General features: G+C 49.4%; 8 protein-coding genes across 10 annotated transcripts in view; 4 read left to right on the forward strand and 4 right to left on the reverse strand.

Moving 5' to 3' along the window:
- Nucleotides 1–5867, forward strand: part of LOC308186968 (olfactory receptor 14C36-like) — a 45899-nt gene extending 40032 nt beyond the window's left edge. Inside the window, exon 2 of the mRNA XM_080609118.1 lies at nt 5798–5867. The gene's annotated coding sequence lies outside the window, so the exon portion shown is untranslated. The remainder of the gene's footprint in view (nt 1–5797) is intronic.
- LOC308186971 (olfactory receptor 14C36-like) overlaps nt 1–14357 on the reverse strand; it is a 232119-nt gene that overhangs the window by 116059 nt on the left and 101703 nt on the right. The window lies entirely within an intron of this gene.
- Nucleotides 1–14357, reverse strand: part of LOC308186965 (olfactory receptor 14C36-like) — a 149685-nt gene that overhangs the window by 113604 nt on the left and 21724 nt on the right. The window lies entirely within an intron of this gene.
- The window catches only part of LOC308186987 (olfactory receptor 14C36-like), a 129267-nt gene that overhangs the window by 104010 nt on the left and 10900 nt on the right, over nt 1–14357 (forward strand). The gene's annotated exons all lie outside the window — the stretch shown is intronic.
- LOC308186973 (olfactory receptor 14C36-like) overlaps nt 1–14357 on the forward strand; it is a 152049-nt gene that overhangs the window by 7036 nt on the left and 130656 nt on the right. The gene's annotated exons all lie outside the window — the stretch shown is intronic.
- Nucleotides 1–14357, forward strand: part of LOC308186967 (olfactory receptor 14C36-like) — an 86134-nt gene that overhangs the window by 6555 nt on the left and 65222 nt on the right. The gene's annotated exons all lie outside the window — the stretch shown is intronic.
- The window catches only part of LOC308186994 (olfactory receptor 14C36-like), a 43076-nt gene that overhangs the window by 189 nt on the left and 28530 nt on the right, over nt 1–14357 (reverse strand). The window lies entirely within an intron of this gene.
- LOC308186986 (olfactory receptor 14C36-like) lies at nt 39–5006 on the reverse strand. The gene has a single exon (XM_080609148.1). It carries the CDS (start codon nt 968–970, stop codon nt 41–43), a length of 930 nt encoding a protein of 309 aa, XP_080465274.1. The 5' UTR covers nt 971–5006; the 3' UTR covers nt 39–40.

Genomic DNA, 14357 nt, shown 5'->3' on the forward strand with positions numbered 1-14357 from the left:
ACTTGAGTTAAACTAGAAAAGGGAGATAGCCAATTGATTGCTAAGTAAATAGTACCACTAGAATCAGTTTCTTCAGTGTGTCTTTCAGGTCCTGGTTCCTCATGCTGTAGATGAGGGGGTTCACTGCTGGAGGTACTACCACATATAAAACTGCCAGCAGCAGGTCCACAGATGGGGAAGGGATGGAGGGGGGCTTCAGGTGTGCAAACATAATAGTTCTGATAAAGAGGGAGACCACGGCCAGGTGAGGGAGGCACGTGGAAAAGGCTTTGTGCTGGCCCTGCTCAGAGGGCATCCTCAGAACAGCCCTGAAGATCTGCACATAGGACAACACAATGAAAACAAAACAGCCAAAAGCTAAAGAAACACTAAACACAAGTGCCCCAACTTCCCTGAGGTAGGCATCTGAGCAGGAGAGCTTGAGGATCTGGGGGATTTCACAGAAGATCTGGTCCACAGCATTGCCTTGGCAGAGGGGCAGGGAAAAGGTAGTGGCCGTGTGCAGGACAGCATTGAGAAAGCCACTGCCCCAGGCAGCTGCTGCCATCTGGGCACAAGCTCTGCTGCCCACGAGGCTCCCGTAGTGCAGGGGCTTGCAGATGGCAACGTAGCGGTCGTAGGACATGACGGTGAGAAGGGAATACTCTCCTCCAACCAAGAAGACAGAAAAGAAGACCTGTGCGGCACACCCTTGATAGGAGATGGCCCTGTTGTCCCAGAGGGCATTGGCCATGGCTTTGGGGAGAGTGGTGGAGATGCAGCCCAGGTCGAGGAGGGCGAGGCTGAGGAGGAAGAAGTCCATGGGGGTGTGGAGGCGGTGGTCGCAGGCTACGGCGGTGAGGATGAGGCCGTTGCCCAGGAGGGCAGCCAGGTAGATGCCCAGGAAGAGCCCGAAGTGCAGGAGCTGCAGCTCCCGCGTGTCTGCGAATGCCAGCAGGAGGAACTCGCTCACAGAGCTGCTGTTGGGCATTTCCTGCTTCTGGGCATGGGGTTCTGACCAAGGAGGGAAAAGGCAGTAAGAAAATACAACAGAATTGTCTGTTAATATGTGATTCAATTTCAGCCTATTAACCAGACATTAGGCAGGTCCCTTTCACGAGCTCTGACTGGGGCTGCCTGAGGCTGTCCCTGGGAGGAGGGGACTCTGCTGTGGGCAGTGTAGTTAACAGTTCTTACCTATAAAAAGAAGTAAAGAGGAACATGGATTATTCTCAGATTATTTTAACTCTTGATGTGAACAAATTTTTACTCCCAAGTCCCCTAACGGCAGAGAAGGGCTGTGGCGATTTCTTTTTTCTATACTGTCATTCCTGCTGCACTTCAAGTGAAACCTTGTGGATCCTCAGTGTCACAGATACTGTTCCTCTGGTGCAGAGTGTACTTCAGAGAGCACAGCCAGTCTGTCCATCAGTTCTGGTCTCAGCTGCCCTGTGCTGGTGGGAGAGGAGAGCAGTGATTGTCCCAGGGAGGTGCCTGAGCCCTCCCTCGCACAGCATTTCTGGCAGCAGCTCCCTCTCACCGCCTGCCCATGTCCCTGCTGCCTGCCCGTGTCCCTGCTGGGAGCTGCTTCTGTGTCCCCACGTCTCCTCCCTGTCCATGCTCACAGACCCCATCCCACAGTCTATGTGCTCAGATTCACTCAGATTCCCCTCCACAACAGAAATCTGAAAGCACAGAAATCTGAAAGCACAGAATCCAAAAATCTCAGATTAACCAAGCCTCAGTCTTCCCCTTCAAATGCCTCCTTATAAATGCCATTCTCTAAAGCATCTTCTACTCCTCGCTGGAGAAACAGACATCCCAACAGCCACTATCATCCATCGGATGTGCCAGCTGTAGAAGACCCCTCTGGCAACCCCACCTGCATGGCCCTGCAGCCAGAGCCTCACGGTGCCAACAGCCTGCAGATCTGTCCTGCCACACGCGGCCCTCTGTTGCTGCGCTCCTCACTGCCTCCAAGCCCTCTCTCCTTCTCTCCTGTCCCCGTGCCAGCTGCGGTCAGAGCCCCCAGCCCTGCTGCGCTGTGCAGAGGAGCTGCTCCTGGGCACAGCTGTCTCTCTGCTCCAGGGCCCTCTTGCCACGAGCTCTCTCTGTCCCAGGAGCCCGGCCCAGCTCAGCAGCACAGCACCCGACCATGGCATCGCTTGCTCTGTGTCATTGGGCTCCCTCGAGGTGTCTCCAAGGCCTCAGGGCTGACAGCTCCCGAAGGCAGCAGGGTCTCTGCTGGGCTGTGGTGTTTCAAGCAGACTGAAGTCATCACCGACTGCCCTTCTCTGAACACAGGAGAGATGACTTCTACAAGTGTGATTTGTGCCGTTGATCTGTGGTTGTCAAACATGTTGTGCTTTAACCTGTCAGGCACCGAAGCAATACAGAGCTGTTAGATCACACCCACCACTCAAAAGCTTATTTGTTGAAATATAGACAGTTTAACAAGACAGAAAATAAAGATATAATAATAACATTAACAATAAAAATAAAGAATAACACATTTTATTATTATTATTATTCCACGTATAACGCAAGTGATGCAGAATGCAATTGCTCATCACAGACTGACCGATGCCCAGCCTTTCCCCAAGCAGGGGTCCCCCTGAACCTGGCCACTTGCACTTCATGTATCCGTGCCTCTAGGATGGAGGTAGATTTTTGCATCCCATTTTCTCATGGCCTTTCCATGGTCACACAGTTAAAACCACAGGGTGGCACGTAGTATGCACCCACTATATCAACTTTCTTGAGCAGAGGGATGCTTACACCTGATAGCTGAGCTATTGGTTCATGCAGGTGGGGAGGAAGATGTATCCTCTTGTAGTTGTTGGAACTCATGAGAAAGTTTCTCCATAGATGAGACACAGGCTCATAGGGAAGAAGAGAGACTTTCTTTGTAATGCCAGAGTTGGCTAGCTGATTCATCCACCACGGCTTCTTCTTGGTCTTTCGAGGTCATAACTGCCAATGAGTTGGCATATCATGATGGTGCGCTCTGTACAAACTTCTGCCACATGGGTCATGGGCACTTGACTTCATCTGGAACTTTGGACAGCTGTTTGTTGTCTAGGTCACTATCAATCACCTCCAACATGGCTAATTCCCTCAGGTACTGGATACCCCTCTCCATGGTGGTCCACTTTCCTGGTTGTCATACAAGATCTTTCTTGAAGGAATACCTTTCGTTCAAGCATGACAGGATTAAGTTCCTTGTGCCCTTTTCCAATGGCTTTGTCAATCACTCCTTCTCTAGAGGGGGATCCCAGCTGCTTGGCTTCCCTGCCCTCTAATTCCAGGCTACTGGCCCTGTTCTCCCAGCAGTGGAGCAGCCAGGTGACAATGTGCTCACCAAGATGATGGCTGAAATCTTTTCCCATATGTCCTAGCTAACACTGGGATAGGGACCAGTTGGTTTCTGATGCTTATATGATCTCTTCATCTTTGTCATCCTGCTTCCACGATGGCCCAGCTTTGAAGAAACCTGCCTTATTTTCTCCCTCCTTTCTTGACTGGGTAGGAGTTTCTTTCCTTTCTAAAGAAAAACTGACTTCCACACCCATTGTTTTCTCTTTCATAAAGAGGCAACCGATACTGGCACAGGCTGGTTCTCTGGCCCAGCCATGGAGCCCATTGCAGGGGCTGGAGTGGCTGCAGGGCCCATCACAGGAGTTGTTCTGGCTGCAGGGCCTTTCAGAGGAGTTGGAGTGGCTGCAGGGCCTATCGCAGGTTTGGAAGTGGCTCTAGGGCCTGTCACAGGGGTCAATTAAACTTTGGGTGCACCTCAGGATCTGGAGTGCCTGCAATGCTTGTTGCAATGTTTGGAGTGGCTTTGGAAAGGCTATATGCCTGTCCTGGAGGAGAAGGGGGAGGTGCAGGAGAAAGGGAGAGGGAAGAAGTGGTGAAAAGCATCCCCCACTGTCCATACCAGTTCCATCCACCATCACCACCCGCCCTGCATAGATTTACTCCCTGAGGAGAAAAGGCAAAGAGTATAAAAGAGTGTAATTCTAAATAATTTCTAAGAAATGAAGAGATGATTCCTGAGGTATTGAGGGGGCAATAATTTTATCCTATCATAAGTCAGTGCTATCCAATACAGCAAAAGAGTACCTTAAACCTGTCCCCAGAATTGATGAACAGCCTGACATGGAAGACAGACAGTTAGCAATGTGCTATACAACACAATTCTGAAAACAAGCACAACAGACCCCAGATCAAAAAGATCGACATTGTGATCAGCAACTGTTAAACTGATCTAATGTTTAGAACAACTTACTTTTAAAACGCTCTGGTCAGATCTGTCATCTCAACCTTTGTGCTCCACGCTAGGCACCAAGAAGACTTGAAGTGGTCTGACCCGGCAGGCAGCTCAGCGCTACAAAGCTATTCATCCACTGGGATGGAGGAGAGAACTGGGAGAAAAAAAAAAAAAAAAAAAAAAAGTAAAAGTTTATGGGTTGGTATAAAAGCATAATAACAATATATTGTTATTATTATATATTGTTATTCTTAATATATTATTGTTCTTAATATATTATTAGTCTTAATATATTATTATTCTATTATTATTATTATTATTATTATTATTATTATTATTATTATAAACACAAATAGACTAAGGAAATGATATTTTTGTGAGCATATCAAAAGACAGAAAAGATGGGTGGTGGTGATTAATTGGAAAGTGTTGGACCTGAGCATGACAGACATGGTATGGAATAAGCGGTGAATATTGTCCTAGTTTTTGCTGCAGAAGAGTAAATTTTTCTTCCTAGTAGCTGGTATGGTGCTGTGTTTCATATTTACAGAATTACAGAACAGTTTGGGTATGAAAGGACCTTAAAGATCACATCATGCCAACTCCCCTGCCATGGGCAGAGACACCTTCCACTAGACCAGGTTGCTGAAAGCCCCATCCAACCTGGCCTTCAAAACTTCCAGAGATGGGGCATCCACAAGTTCTCTGGGCAGCTTGTTCCTCACCACCCTCTGAGTAAAGAACTTCTTTCTAATGTCTTTAAACTAAAGTTGGACTAAAGTTGCACTAAAGTGTCCAGACTAAAGTCTGGAACAGCATAGGAAAGCCTGCAGAGGAGAAGGCAGAGGGTGCTGGCAAGAATGGAAGGCCCCAACAGCCCTGACGTTTTTGTCCCTTTGCCTAGAGCTTCTGAGGAGACGAGATATAGTCATTGCAATGGGGCCTTCTTGTCGTGGCATCACACTACCCACCACATCATACAGACCCCAAGAAGAGCCCTGAGCCAGACGTGGGGGTGCAGGATCTCCCCTCCCAGGGTCTGGGCTCAGGCCTTGGCCCTTCTGCTTCACCAAAACCAACCAAGACTTTTCTCAGCACAGCGCTTTGCCTGTCTGTAATCATGGCCTCCAATTATGTGCCCTAACAAGTCCCTGGGGAGGCTTTGTTAGGAACAGCCCTCTGTGGGGCCCATTAATACTCCAAGTCACTTCAACTTTTCCTTCTGACTTTACTTTCTGAAGCAGTTGCATCATTCTCCTCTCAGTACCCAAGTTGTATTGACTCAGCACCAAAATACACCATGGAACTCAGTAAGACATCGAAAGTCCTAAGCAGCCATATCTCTCCCACAGTTTTCGTCATGTCTTCAGGACTTGTGCAGCTAATTGGAGAGCTCTCATGGTGCAGTTAAGGAGGAAGATTTCAAAGAGCATCTAAAAGAAATCTTTCCACATTTTAAAGGCTGAATTTTGTTGCATTTCAGTTTGGAGCATCATTTTCCTAGAGATATTGGTCTAGGGTTGCTCCTTTGGATCCCTGCATAGGTAGGAAAAGCAGGGTTTTTCCTATCTAAAAGCAAACAACAGGAAATCATGCTGCAATTTTCAAAAAAAAACAAAGTTCAAGTTCCTCATTTTGTTGCCTCCAGTGATGTTTACCTTCCCAAAAGGATGACTGTACATGATATATTTTACACTGATTAATAGGAAATTTAAAATAATAGTGTTAATATTAATCCATATCATACTAATTCAATGATTAATGTTGAGTTTCTTGCTAAGGAAACCGTCAGACAGACTGCTGAGAGATGGGCGAGCTGGAACTCACTGAAACTCAAAGCAGCAACTGGGTTGGTGAGAGCGGTCTGAATGATCAAAGAGTAAGGGGAGGGCAAAGCAGGAGAACCATCGGAAGTGCATAAGTCCAGACAGGCAGCTGGAAAGGGGACATTCAGCATGTTCTGTGTAATCAAGTCAGGTTTTGAGCCTGGAAGATGAGGGAACACACCATGATAAAGAAAGCGATGTCAATGCAAGTAAAGGAGATTATCAGTATTTCTTCTCCTGCGTTGAATATAGGTGATGGAAATTCACATTTCTTCATGATAGAAATTACATTTCACGTCTTTTCACGACATTTCATTACTTTTTAAGGAAGGGATTGAATCATTTGAGCTCATGAGTAGGTGCTTGATTAGTACTAAAGTTCTAATAAATACAATAAAAGTACTAAAAAAAATAATGAGTATTCAGGCAGAGCTTTGCTGTCTGACCATAAGCAACCAGTGCCAAGGCCTTCAGAGTAGTTTATTCATACTTGAAATATTTCCTCGAAATCACATTTCCTGGTTATGCTTTCAATGAAATCATTAGGCCTCCAGCGGCTCTGGTGCATTTAGAGTAATTCCCTGGAATGGAAGCTGTCTGAAACGACCTGCAGGAGACCAGAGCCCGTTGGTGGATAAGGTGGAGACAGGTGATGTTTCCCGGGCACCTCCACTGCCAGCAGTGCTCTTTCTCCTTGAAACTGCAGCCCAGCCCAGCACAGGAAACCCCTTCAAGGCAAATTCCTTCTTCAGTGGTTTCTTGGGATAGACCTAAATTTGAAATGGCCATTGGGATCCCAAGACACTCTCCCTCCTTCGTAGTAGGCACCTATATATCCATTTACCGACCTAGGTCATCTGTGGAAAACTCAGGCTGAAAAACTCAAGAGCAGGACACTTCAAATGGCTGAGGCAGAACCCATCAGCTTGCCCCACTTTGGGGAATCATCCCCTTCCAACTAGGGATATGAAAGTGAAAAATGTGAAATGACCCATCAGGTCAATGCGCAGAGTAAGGGAATGTCATAGGCATTGTGCTGGAGTGTCAGAAGGCAAAAAGCACTGCACTGTGCCTCAGAGTAATCAAGGAGACCTAATCCAGTTCATCCATGACATCAAGCAGAGTGAAGGACGTTGAGTTGTGTCCCAACATGAAGAAGGATGTACATCACTGCTGAAGGAGCTGTCTTATTGTGCCATCACCAATGCAAATTACACAAGAACTACATCAAATAAAGGTAAGCCGTCCCACCCTGGCCCTGTCACACCACGGGGCAGCGGAGGGACCTTTTTCAGTTTCAGCCTCTTTTTCAGAGAGGCCTTGCCCTCTCCCTGTGCACCATGGGGCAGAGCCTGGCCCTGGACGCTGCGTGAGCGCCGTGCAGGTCGTGGCAGGCTGCGGTGAGGGGACGAATGCCCTGGGCCCCCTTCGTGCTCTGCCCAGGCCAGCAAGGGCCCCGAGCGGCCTCGTGTCCCCTGCCCCTGCAGCTCTGGGCTCCCTTCCCCAGCCCTGGCTCTGCAGCACCAAGCCCTGCTGGGAGCCCTCCCCTGCATGCTGCCACCGCTCCCTGACGCTGCTGGTGCCCTCTGCCGGGCACTGCCCAGCCCAGCCCAGCCCCTGCCCACCTCTCCCCACCTCCCGGACCTCTCCCCAGCCCAGCAGCCCAGGCTGGGCTGGCCCCAGGGCAGTGCCCACCGCAGGCTGCTGCAGGGCTCTGGGCACGGCCAGCACAGCCCCAGCCCCTCGCAAGGCACCGCAGCTGCTGGCACAAAGGCGGCTCTGGGCCTCCCCAGCAGCCCATGGTCTGGGGCCAGCCACGGCTCAGGAGATGGAGGGCATAGAGCTGGTGGTGCTGCTCTGCAGAGCCAGGGGTTTTGGTGCCCTTGGTCATCCAGGGAGTTCCCTTCTGCTCATTCTGCTCAGGGTGGGCAGCAGACTGAACTCCGTGGGGATCTCTGCTGCTTAGCCCCTTTCCATCTCCCGTTATGGCTCAGCAGCATAGGGCAGTGTTTTGGCAGGACCGTGGGGTTTCTCTAAGGGCATAAATGGCAGGCGAGTGCTACACTAGGTCGCAATTGTGGGGTTTCAGAGAGGTTGTCCTTAACCACACTGGACTTTCATGTGCCTTTGCCAGCTGGCTCCTCTAAACCCTTCTGGAATTGCAGAGCCCTCTTTAACCCATGGGCTCCTCAGTTTCACCTTTTCCTTTACCTTTCTCTACCAAATTAAACCACAGACGGTTCACTCAGGGGTCTGGCGAAGAAGTCTTACGAGGAGTGGCTGAGGGAGCTAGGGTTGTTCAGCCTGGAGAAGAGGAGGCTCAGGGGCGACCTTATCGCTCTCTATAGGTACCTTAAAGGAGGCTGTAGCGAGGTAGGGGTTGGTCTATTCTCCCATGTGTCTGGTGATAGGAAGGGGGAATGGGCTAAAGTTGCACCAGGGGAGGTTTAGGTTGGATATTATAGAATCATAGAATCATAGAATATCCAGAGTTGGAAGGGACCCATAAGGATCACCAGGTCCAGCTTCTGGCACCACACAGGTCTGCCCAAAAGTTTAGACCATGTGACTAAGTGCACAGTCCAATCTCTTCTTAAATTCAGACAGGCTTGGTGCAGTGACTACATCCCTGGGGAGCCTGTTCCAGTGGGCAACCACCCTTTCGGTGAAGAACCTCTTCCTTTTGTCCAGCCTAAACTTCCCCTGCCTCAGCTTGACACTGTTCCCGCAGGTCCTGTCCCTGGTGATAACGGAGAATAGCTCACCTGCCTCTCCACTCCCCCTCGTGAGGAAGTTGTAGACTGCGATGAGGTCCCCCCTCAGCCTCCTCTTCTCCAGGCTGAATAGGCCCAGTGACCTCAGCCGCTCATCATATGTCTTCCCCTCTAGGCTCTTCACCATCTTCATCACCCTCCTCTGGACACTCTCCAACAGTTTAATGTCCTTTTTGTACTGTGGTGCCCAGAACTGCACGCAGTACTTGAGGTGAGGCCGCACCAGCACAGAGTAGAGCAGGACAATCACTTCCCTCGACAGACTAGCAATGCTGTGTTTGATGCACCCCAGGATACGGTTGGCCCTCCTGGCTGCCAGGGCACACTGCTGGCTCATACTCAACTTGCTGTCAACCACAACCCCCAGATCCCTCTCTGCAGGGCTGCTCTCCAGCATCTCATTGCCCAGTCTGTACGTATAGCCAGGGTTGCCCCTTCCCAGGTGCAGGACTCGGCACTTGCTTTTGTTAAACTTCATGTGGTTGGTGATCGCCCAGTTCTCCAGTCTGTCCAGATCTCTCTGCAAGGCCTTTCCACCCTCATCTGAGTCTACAACTCCTCCAAGTTTAGTGTCGTCGGCAAATTTGCTCAAAACACCTTCTAGTCCTACATCCAAATCATTTATAAAAACATTGAAGAGGACTGGCCCTAAAATGGAGCCTTGAGGGACCCCACTAGTGACCCTCTACCAGCCAGATGTGGCCCCATTTACCACAACCCTTTGAGCCCTGCCCGTCAGCCAATTGCTCACCCACCGTATGAAGTTTTTGTTTAGTTGTATGCTGGATATTTTGTCCAGTAGGATCCTATGGGAAACCGTGTCAGAAGCTCTGCTGAAGTCCAAAAAGATCACATCAGCTGGTTTCCCTTGATCGACTAGATGGGTGATCTTATCATAAAAGGAAATCAAATTTGTTAGGCAGGAACTACCCCTTGCGAACCCGTGTTGGCTGGGACCAGTGACTGAATTGTCCCCCACGTGCGCTTCAATAACTTCAAGGATCATCCTCTCCATAATTTTACCAGGCACTGATGTGAGACTGACAGGCCTGTAAATGCTAGGGTCTTCTTTCTTGCCTTTCTTGAAAATTGGCACAACATTAGCCAGCTTCCAGTCCAATGGGACCTCTCCAGATTCCCAAGATCGTTGAAAAATAATTGAGAGAGGTCCCGCGATGACATCAGCCAGCTCTTTAAGCACCCTGGGATGAATTCCATCCGGATCTATCGACTTGTATGGATCCAGGTGGAGCAGCAAATCCCGCACACATTCAGGGTCGGTTGGGAGTTTGTCATTCCCACTGTCATGTTCCTCCAACTCAGGGCACCCTGGGTCCCGAAGTCCATCATCAGTGTTGAAGACAGAGGCAAAGAAAACGTTAAACGTCTCTGCTTTGCCTATGTCATTGTCTGCGAGGAGACCCTCCCCATCTAGTAGCGGACCTATGTTTTCTTTGGTCTTCCTTTTTCTGTTCACATATCTAAAAAAACCTTTTTATTGTCTCCCCCAGACTTGGCCAGCGTCAACTCTAGTTGGGCTTTGGCCACACAAATTTTCTCCCTACAAACGCAAACAGTGTCCCTGTATTCCTTCCACGTCACCAGACCCTCCTTCCAGCAGCCGTACACTTTCTTTTTTCGCAGACCTGTCATCTCAACCTTTGTGCTCCACACTAGGCACCAAGAAGACTTGCTGTGGTTTGACCAGGCAGGCAGCTCAGCACTACAAAGCTATTCATCCACTGGGATGGAGGAAAGAACTGGGAGGAAAAAAAATGTAAAACTTCATGGTTAGAGATAAAGGCAGTTTCATAGGACACAAAAAGAAGACATTATTATTATTATTGTTAATGTTAATTTTAACGTTCTAGACACTAATAGACTAAGGGCATGATATTTTTGAGTGCATATCATAAGACAGGAAAGGTGCTGGTGATTAATTGGAAAGTGTCAGACCAGAGCATGACAGACATGGTATGGAATGAGGGGTGGATATTGTCCTAGTTTTGCCTTGCAATAGAGCAAATTTTTCTTCCTAGTAGCTGGTATGGTGCTGTGTTTCATATTTACAGAATTACAGAACAGTTTGGGTATGAAAGGACCTTAAAGATCACATCATTCCAACTCCCATGCCATGGGCAGGGACACCTTCCACTAGACCAGGTGGCTCAAAGCCCCATCCAACCTGGCCTTGAACACCTCCAGGGATGGGGCATCCACAACTTCTCTGGGCAGCCTGTTCCTCTCACCCTCTGAGTAAAGAACTTCTTTCTAATGTCTAATCTGAATCTACCCTCTTTCAGTTTAAACCATTACCCCTAGTCCTACCATTACTCTCTGTCCTGGTTCCAGTTAGGACAGAGTTAAGTAGCTCATAGTAGCTGGTAGGGTGCTATGTTTTGGATTAGGATGAGAAGAGCGCTGATAACATGCTGATGTTTTAATTGTTGCAGAGCAGTGTTTACACCAGGCCAAGGACTTTTCGGCTTCTTGCTCTGTCCTGCCAGCGAGCAGGCTGGGGGTGCAGCAGGAGCTGGGAGGGGACAGACCCAGGACAGCTGACCCAAACTGGCCAAAGGGGTATTCCATACCATCTGGCGTCATGCTAAACAATATATAGGGGTGGCTGGCCGGGGTGGGGGGGCCGGCTGCTCGGGGATAGGCTGGGCATCGGTCAGCGGGTGGTGAGCAATTGCACTGTGCATCACTTGTTTTCTTACACATTATTATTATTAATACTATTACCATTATCACTATTATTATTATTATTGTTATTATTATTTTCCTGTCTTAATAAACTGTCTTTATCTCAACTCACAGGCTTCACTTTCCCGTTTCTCTCCCCCATCCCAGAGAGGGAGGGGGGAGGGTGAGCGAACGGCTGTGTGGTGTTTAGCTGCCAGCCGGGTTAAACCACAACAGTCCTTTTTGGCGCCCAACGTGGGGCTCGAAGGGTTGAGATATAGACAGATTTAACCAGAGTGTGTTAAACTAAAATTGGTATAAGTATTGGACCTGCTTAATAGTTGCTAGTCACGATGTTGATTGCCTTAATCTCCAGTCTGCTGTGCCTGTTTTCCAGATTGAGTTTTATAGCGCGTTACTTTCTGTATGTGCTCCCTGTTGCACTGTTTATCCTTTCTGGGCCCTGGTTTAAGATTGTTATGGTACTGTGCGGTGTAGCAATGGCTTATGAAATGATGAAATATCTGGTCACGACTCTAACCTGGTATTTGTACTCAGCACTGACGTCGACTCTATACTTTGGAACCCATATCTCGGAAACTATTAGCAATTACACCTATTGCCTGTTTTCGTTAGGGAGCCAATCTGTGAAGGGGACAGGGGAAGACATTTCCCTACCTGTTCACTCTCCCTTTCTCCTTCACCACCACCCTCTTGTCCCCCGAGCTAGTTACGGTGGTTCTCCGAGATGTTGAATATCCTTGGGATACTCAGACCAGCCTGCTCTTGTTGTTATGTCTCCTGAATGCGCTTCAGATTTTGTGGAGGGTTAAACAACTACTTAGGAATCTCATCCGGAAATCTGTCTTGAGGCGGGATAGTTGCGAGTGGCAGGGAGTGTGGGAGGATATGGGCAGGTTTCTAGAGCAGTGGTCACCTCCAGTGTTTTGGACATTCACCCCTGAACAACTGCAAAATGCTAAAAAGCTGGCAGAATGCTTGAAAAAAAGGTGTCATGACTCTGGCAGTTCCAAAGTGACACAAATCACTGTAGCGTGCTGGGGTCTGGCTTGTGCCTATCGAGCTGCAATTGATGCTACTAGCAACCTAGTGACAGCTCCTGCAGCCGCTCCAGTTCCAGCTCCTGCATCTGCTCCAGCTCCTGCAGCCTCTCTGGCTCCAGCTCCTGCAGCCGCCCCAGCTCCTGCAGCCGCTCCAGCTCCTGCAGCCGCTCCAGCTCCAGCTCCTGCAGCCGCTCCAGCTCCTGCAGCCGTTCCAGTTCCAGCTCCTGCAGCCGCTCCAGTTCCAGCTCCTGCAGCTACTCCAGCTCCAGCTCCTGCAGCCGTTCCGGCTCCTGCAGCCGCTCCAGCTCCAGCTCCTGCAGCTGCTCCAGCTCCAGCTCCTGCAGCCGTTCCGGCTCCTGCAGCCGCTCCAGCTCCAGCTCCTGCAGCCGCTCCAGCTCCAGCCCCTGCAGCCGCTCCAGCTCCAGCTCCTGCAGCCGCTCCAGCCCTTGCAGCTGCCCCAGCTCGTGCAGCTGCTCCCACTCCTGTGGCTGGGTCAGAGAAACGAGCTGTAGCAGTGCAAGTTGACCCCGCAGAGGGTATTCCAACCCCTGTGGCAGACCCTGTGGCTGGGTCAGAGAAACGAGCTGTAGCAGTGCAAGTTGCCCCTGTAGACAAGGTGAAAAAATGGTATAGAGGCTCAGGTCGTTTAAAACGCAGACAGTCTTCTGCTAAGTCTGGGCGTAGTGAAGACGAGGCTGGGCCATCAAAGGTGCAGGAGACTGAAAATGAGGATGAGGATGTCGAAAAATCAACAGTAACTACCCGGACTCCATACCAGCCATCAAAGGTGCAGGAGACTGAAGATGAGGATGAGGATGTCGGAAAATCAACAGTAACTACCCGGACTCTACACCAGCCATCAAAGGTGCAGAAGACTGAAGATGAGGATGAGGATGTCGAAAAATCAACAGTAATTACCCGGACTCTATACCAGCGTGAGCTACGAGATGTGCGAAAAGATTTTGGTCGCTGTATAGGCGAGCAGCTTGTCACCTGGCTGCTCCGGTGCTGGGAGACGGGAGCCAATTATGTGGAATTGGAGGGCAAGGAAGCCAGGCGGCTGGGATCCCTTGCTAGGGACGCATGCATTGACAAAGCAATTGGAGATGGAGCACAATCTCGCAGCCTCTGGAGGCGTCTCCTGTCAGCTGTGAAGGAAAGGTATCCCTTCAAGGAAGAACTTGTATGTTTACCAAGCAAATGGACCACCATGGAGAAGGGAATTCAGTACCTGAGGGAATTGGCCGTACGGGAAGTAATTTATAAGGACCTAGACGACGCACAAACATCCGCAGATCCAGATGCAGTCCGGTGTACACTACCCATGTGGTGGAAGTTTGTACAGAGTGCACCATCATCATATGCCAGCTCATTGGCAATACTAGCCTGGAAAACGGAGGAGAATCCCACAGTGAATGAAGTGACTAAAATACTCCGGCAGTACGAAGGAAATCTCTCCTCTTCCCTAAAGGCCTGTGTCTCAGCTGTGGAGAAACTCTCTGAAGAGGTCCACCAACTAAAGGGAATTTATCTTCCCCTCCACCTGAACGAACCAGTGTCCACCAGCTAAAAGAGAATGCTTTACAGAAACTTTCTTAAAAGATCCACCAACTTGAAGAAAGATTATCTTCCCCTTCACCTGAACGAACCAGTGTCCACCAGCTAAAAGAGAATGCTTTGGAGAAACTTTCTGAAAAGATCCACCAACTTGAAGAAAGATTATCTTCCCCTTCACCTGAACGAACCAGTGTCCACCAGC

This window comes from Anser brachyrhynchus (assembly GCF_964034855.1).
Source record: "Anser brachyrhynchus genome assembly, contig: SCAFFOLD_56, whole genome shotgun sequence".
NCBI lineage: Eukaryota > Metazoa > Chordata > Aves > Anseriformes > Anatidae > Anser > Anser brachyrhynchus.

What these genes read in the sequence shown, in the direction of transcription:
- LOC308186986 (XM_080609148.1), bottom strand. Translation starts at nt 970, where the DNA reads ATGCCCAACAGCAGCTCTGTGAGCGAGTTCCTCCTGCTGGCATTCGCA.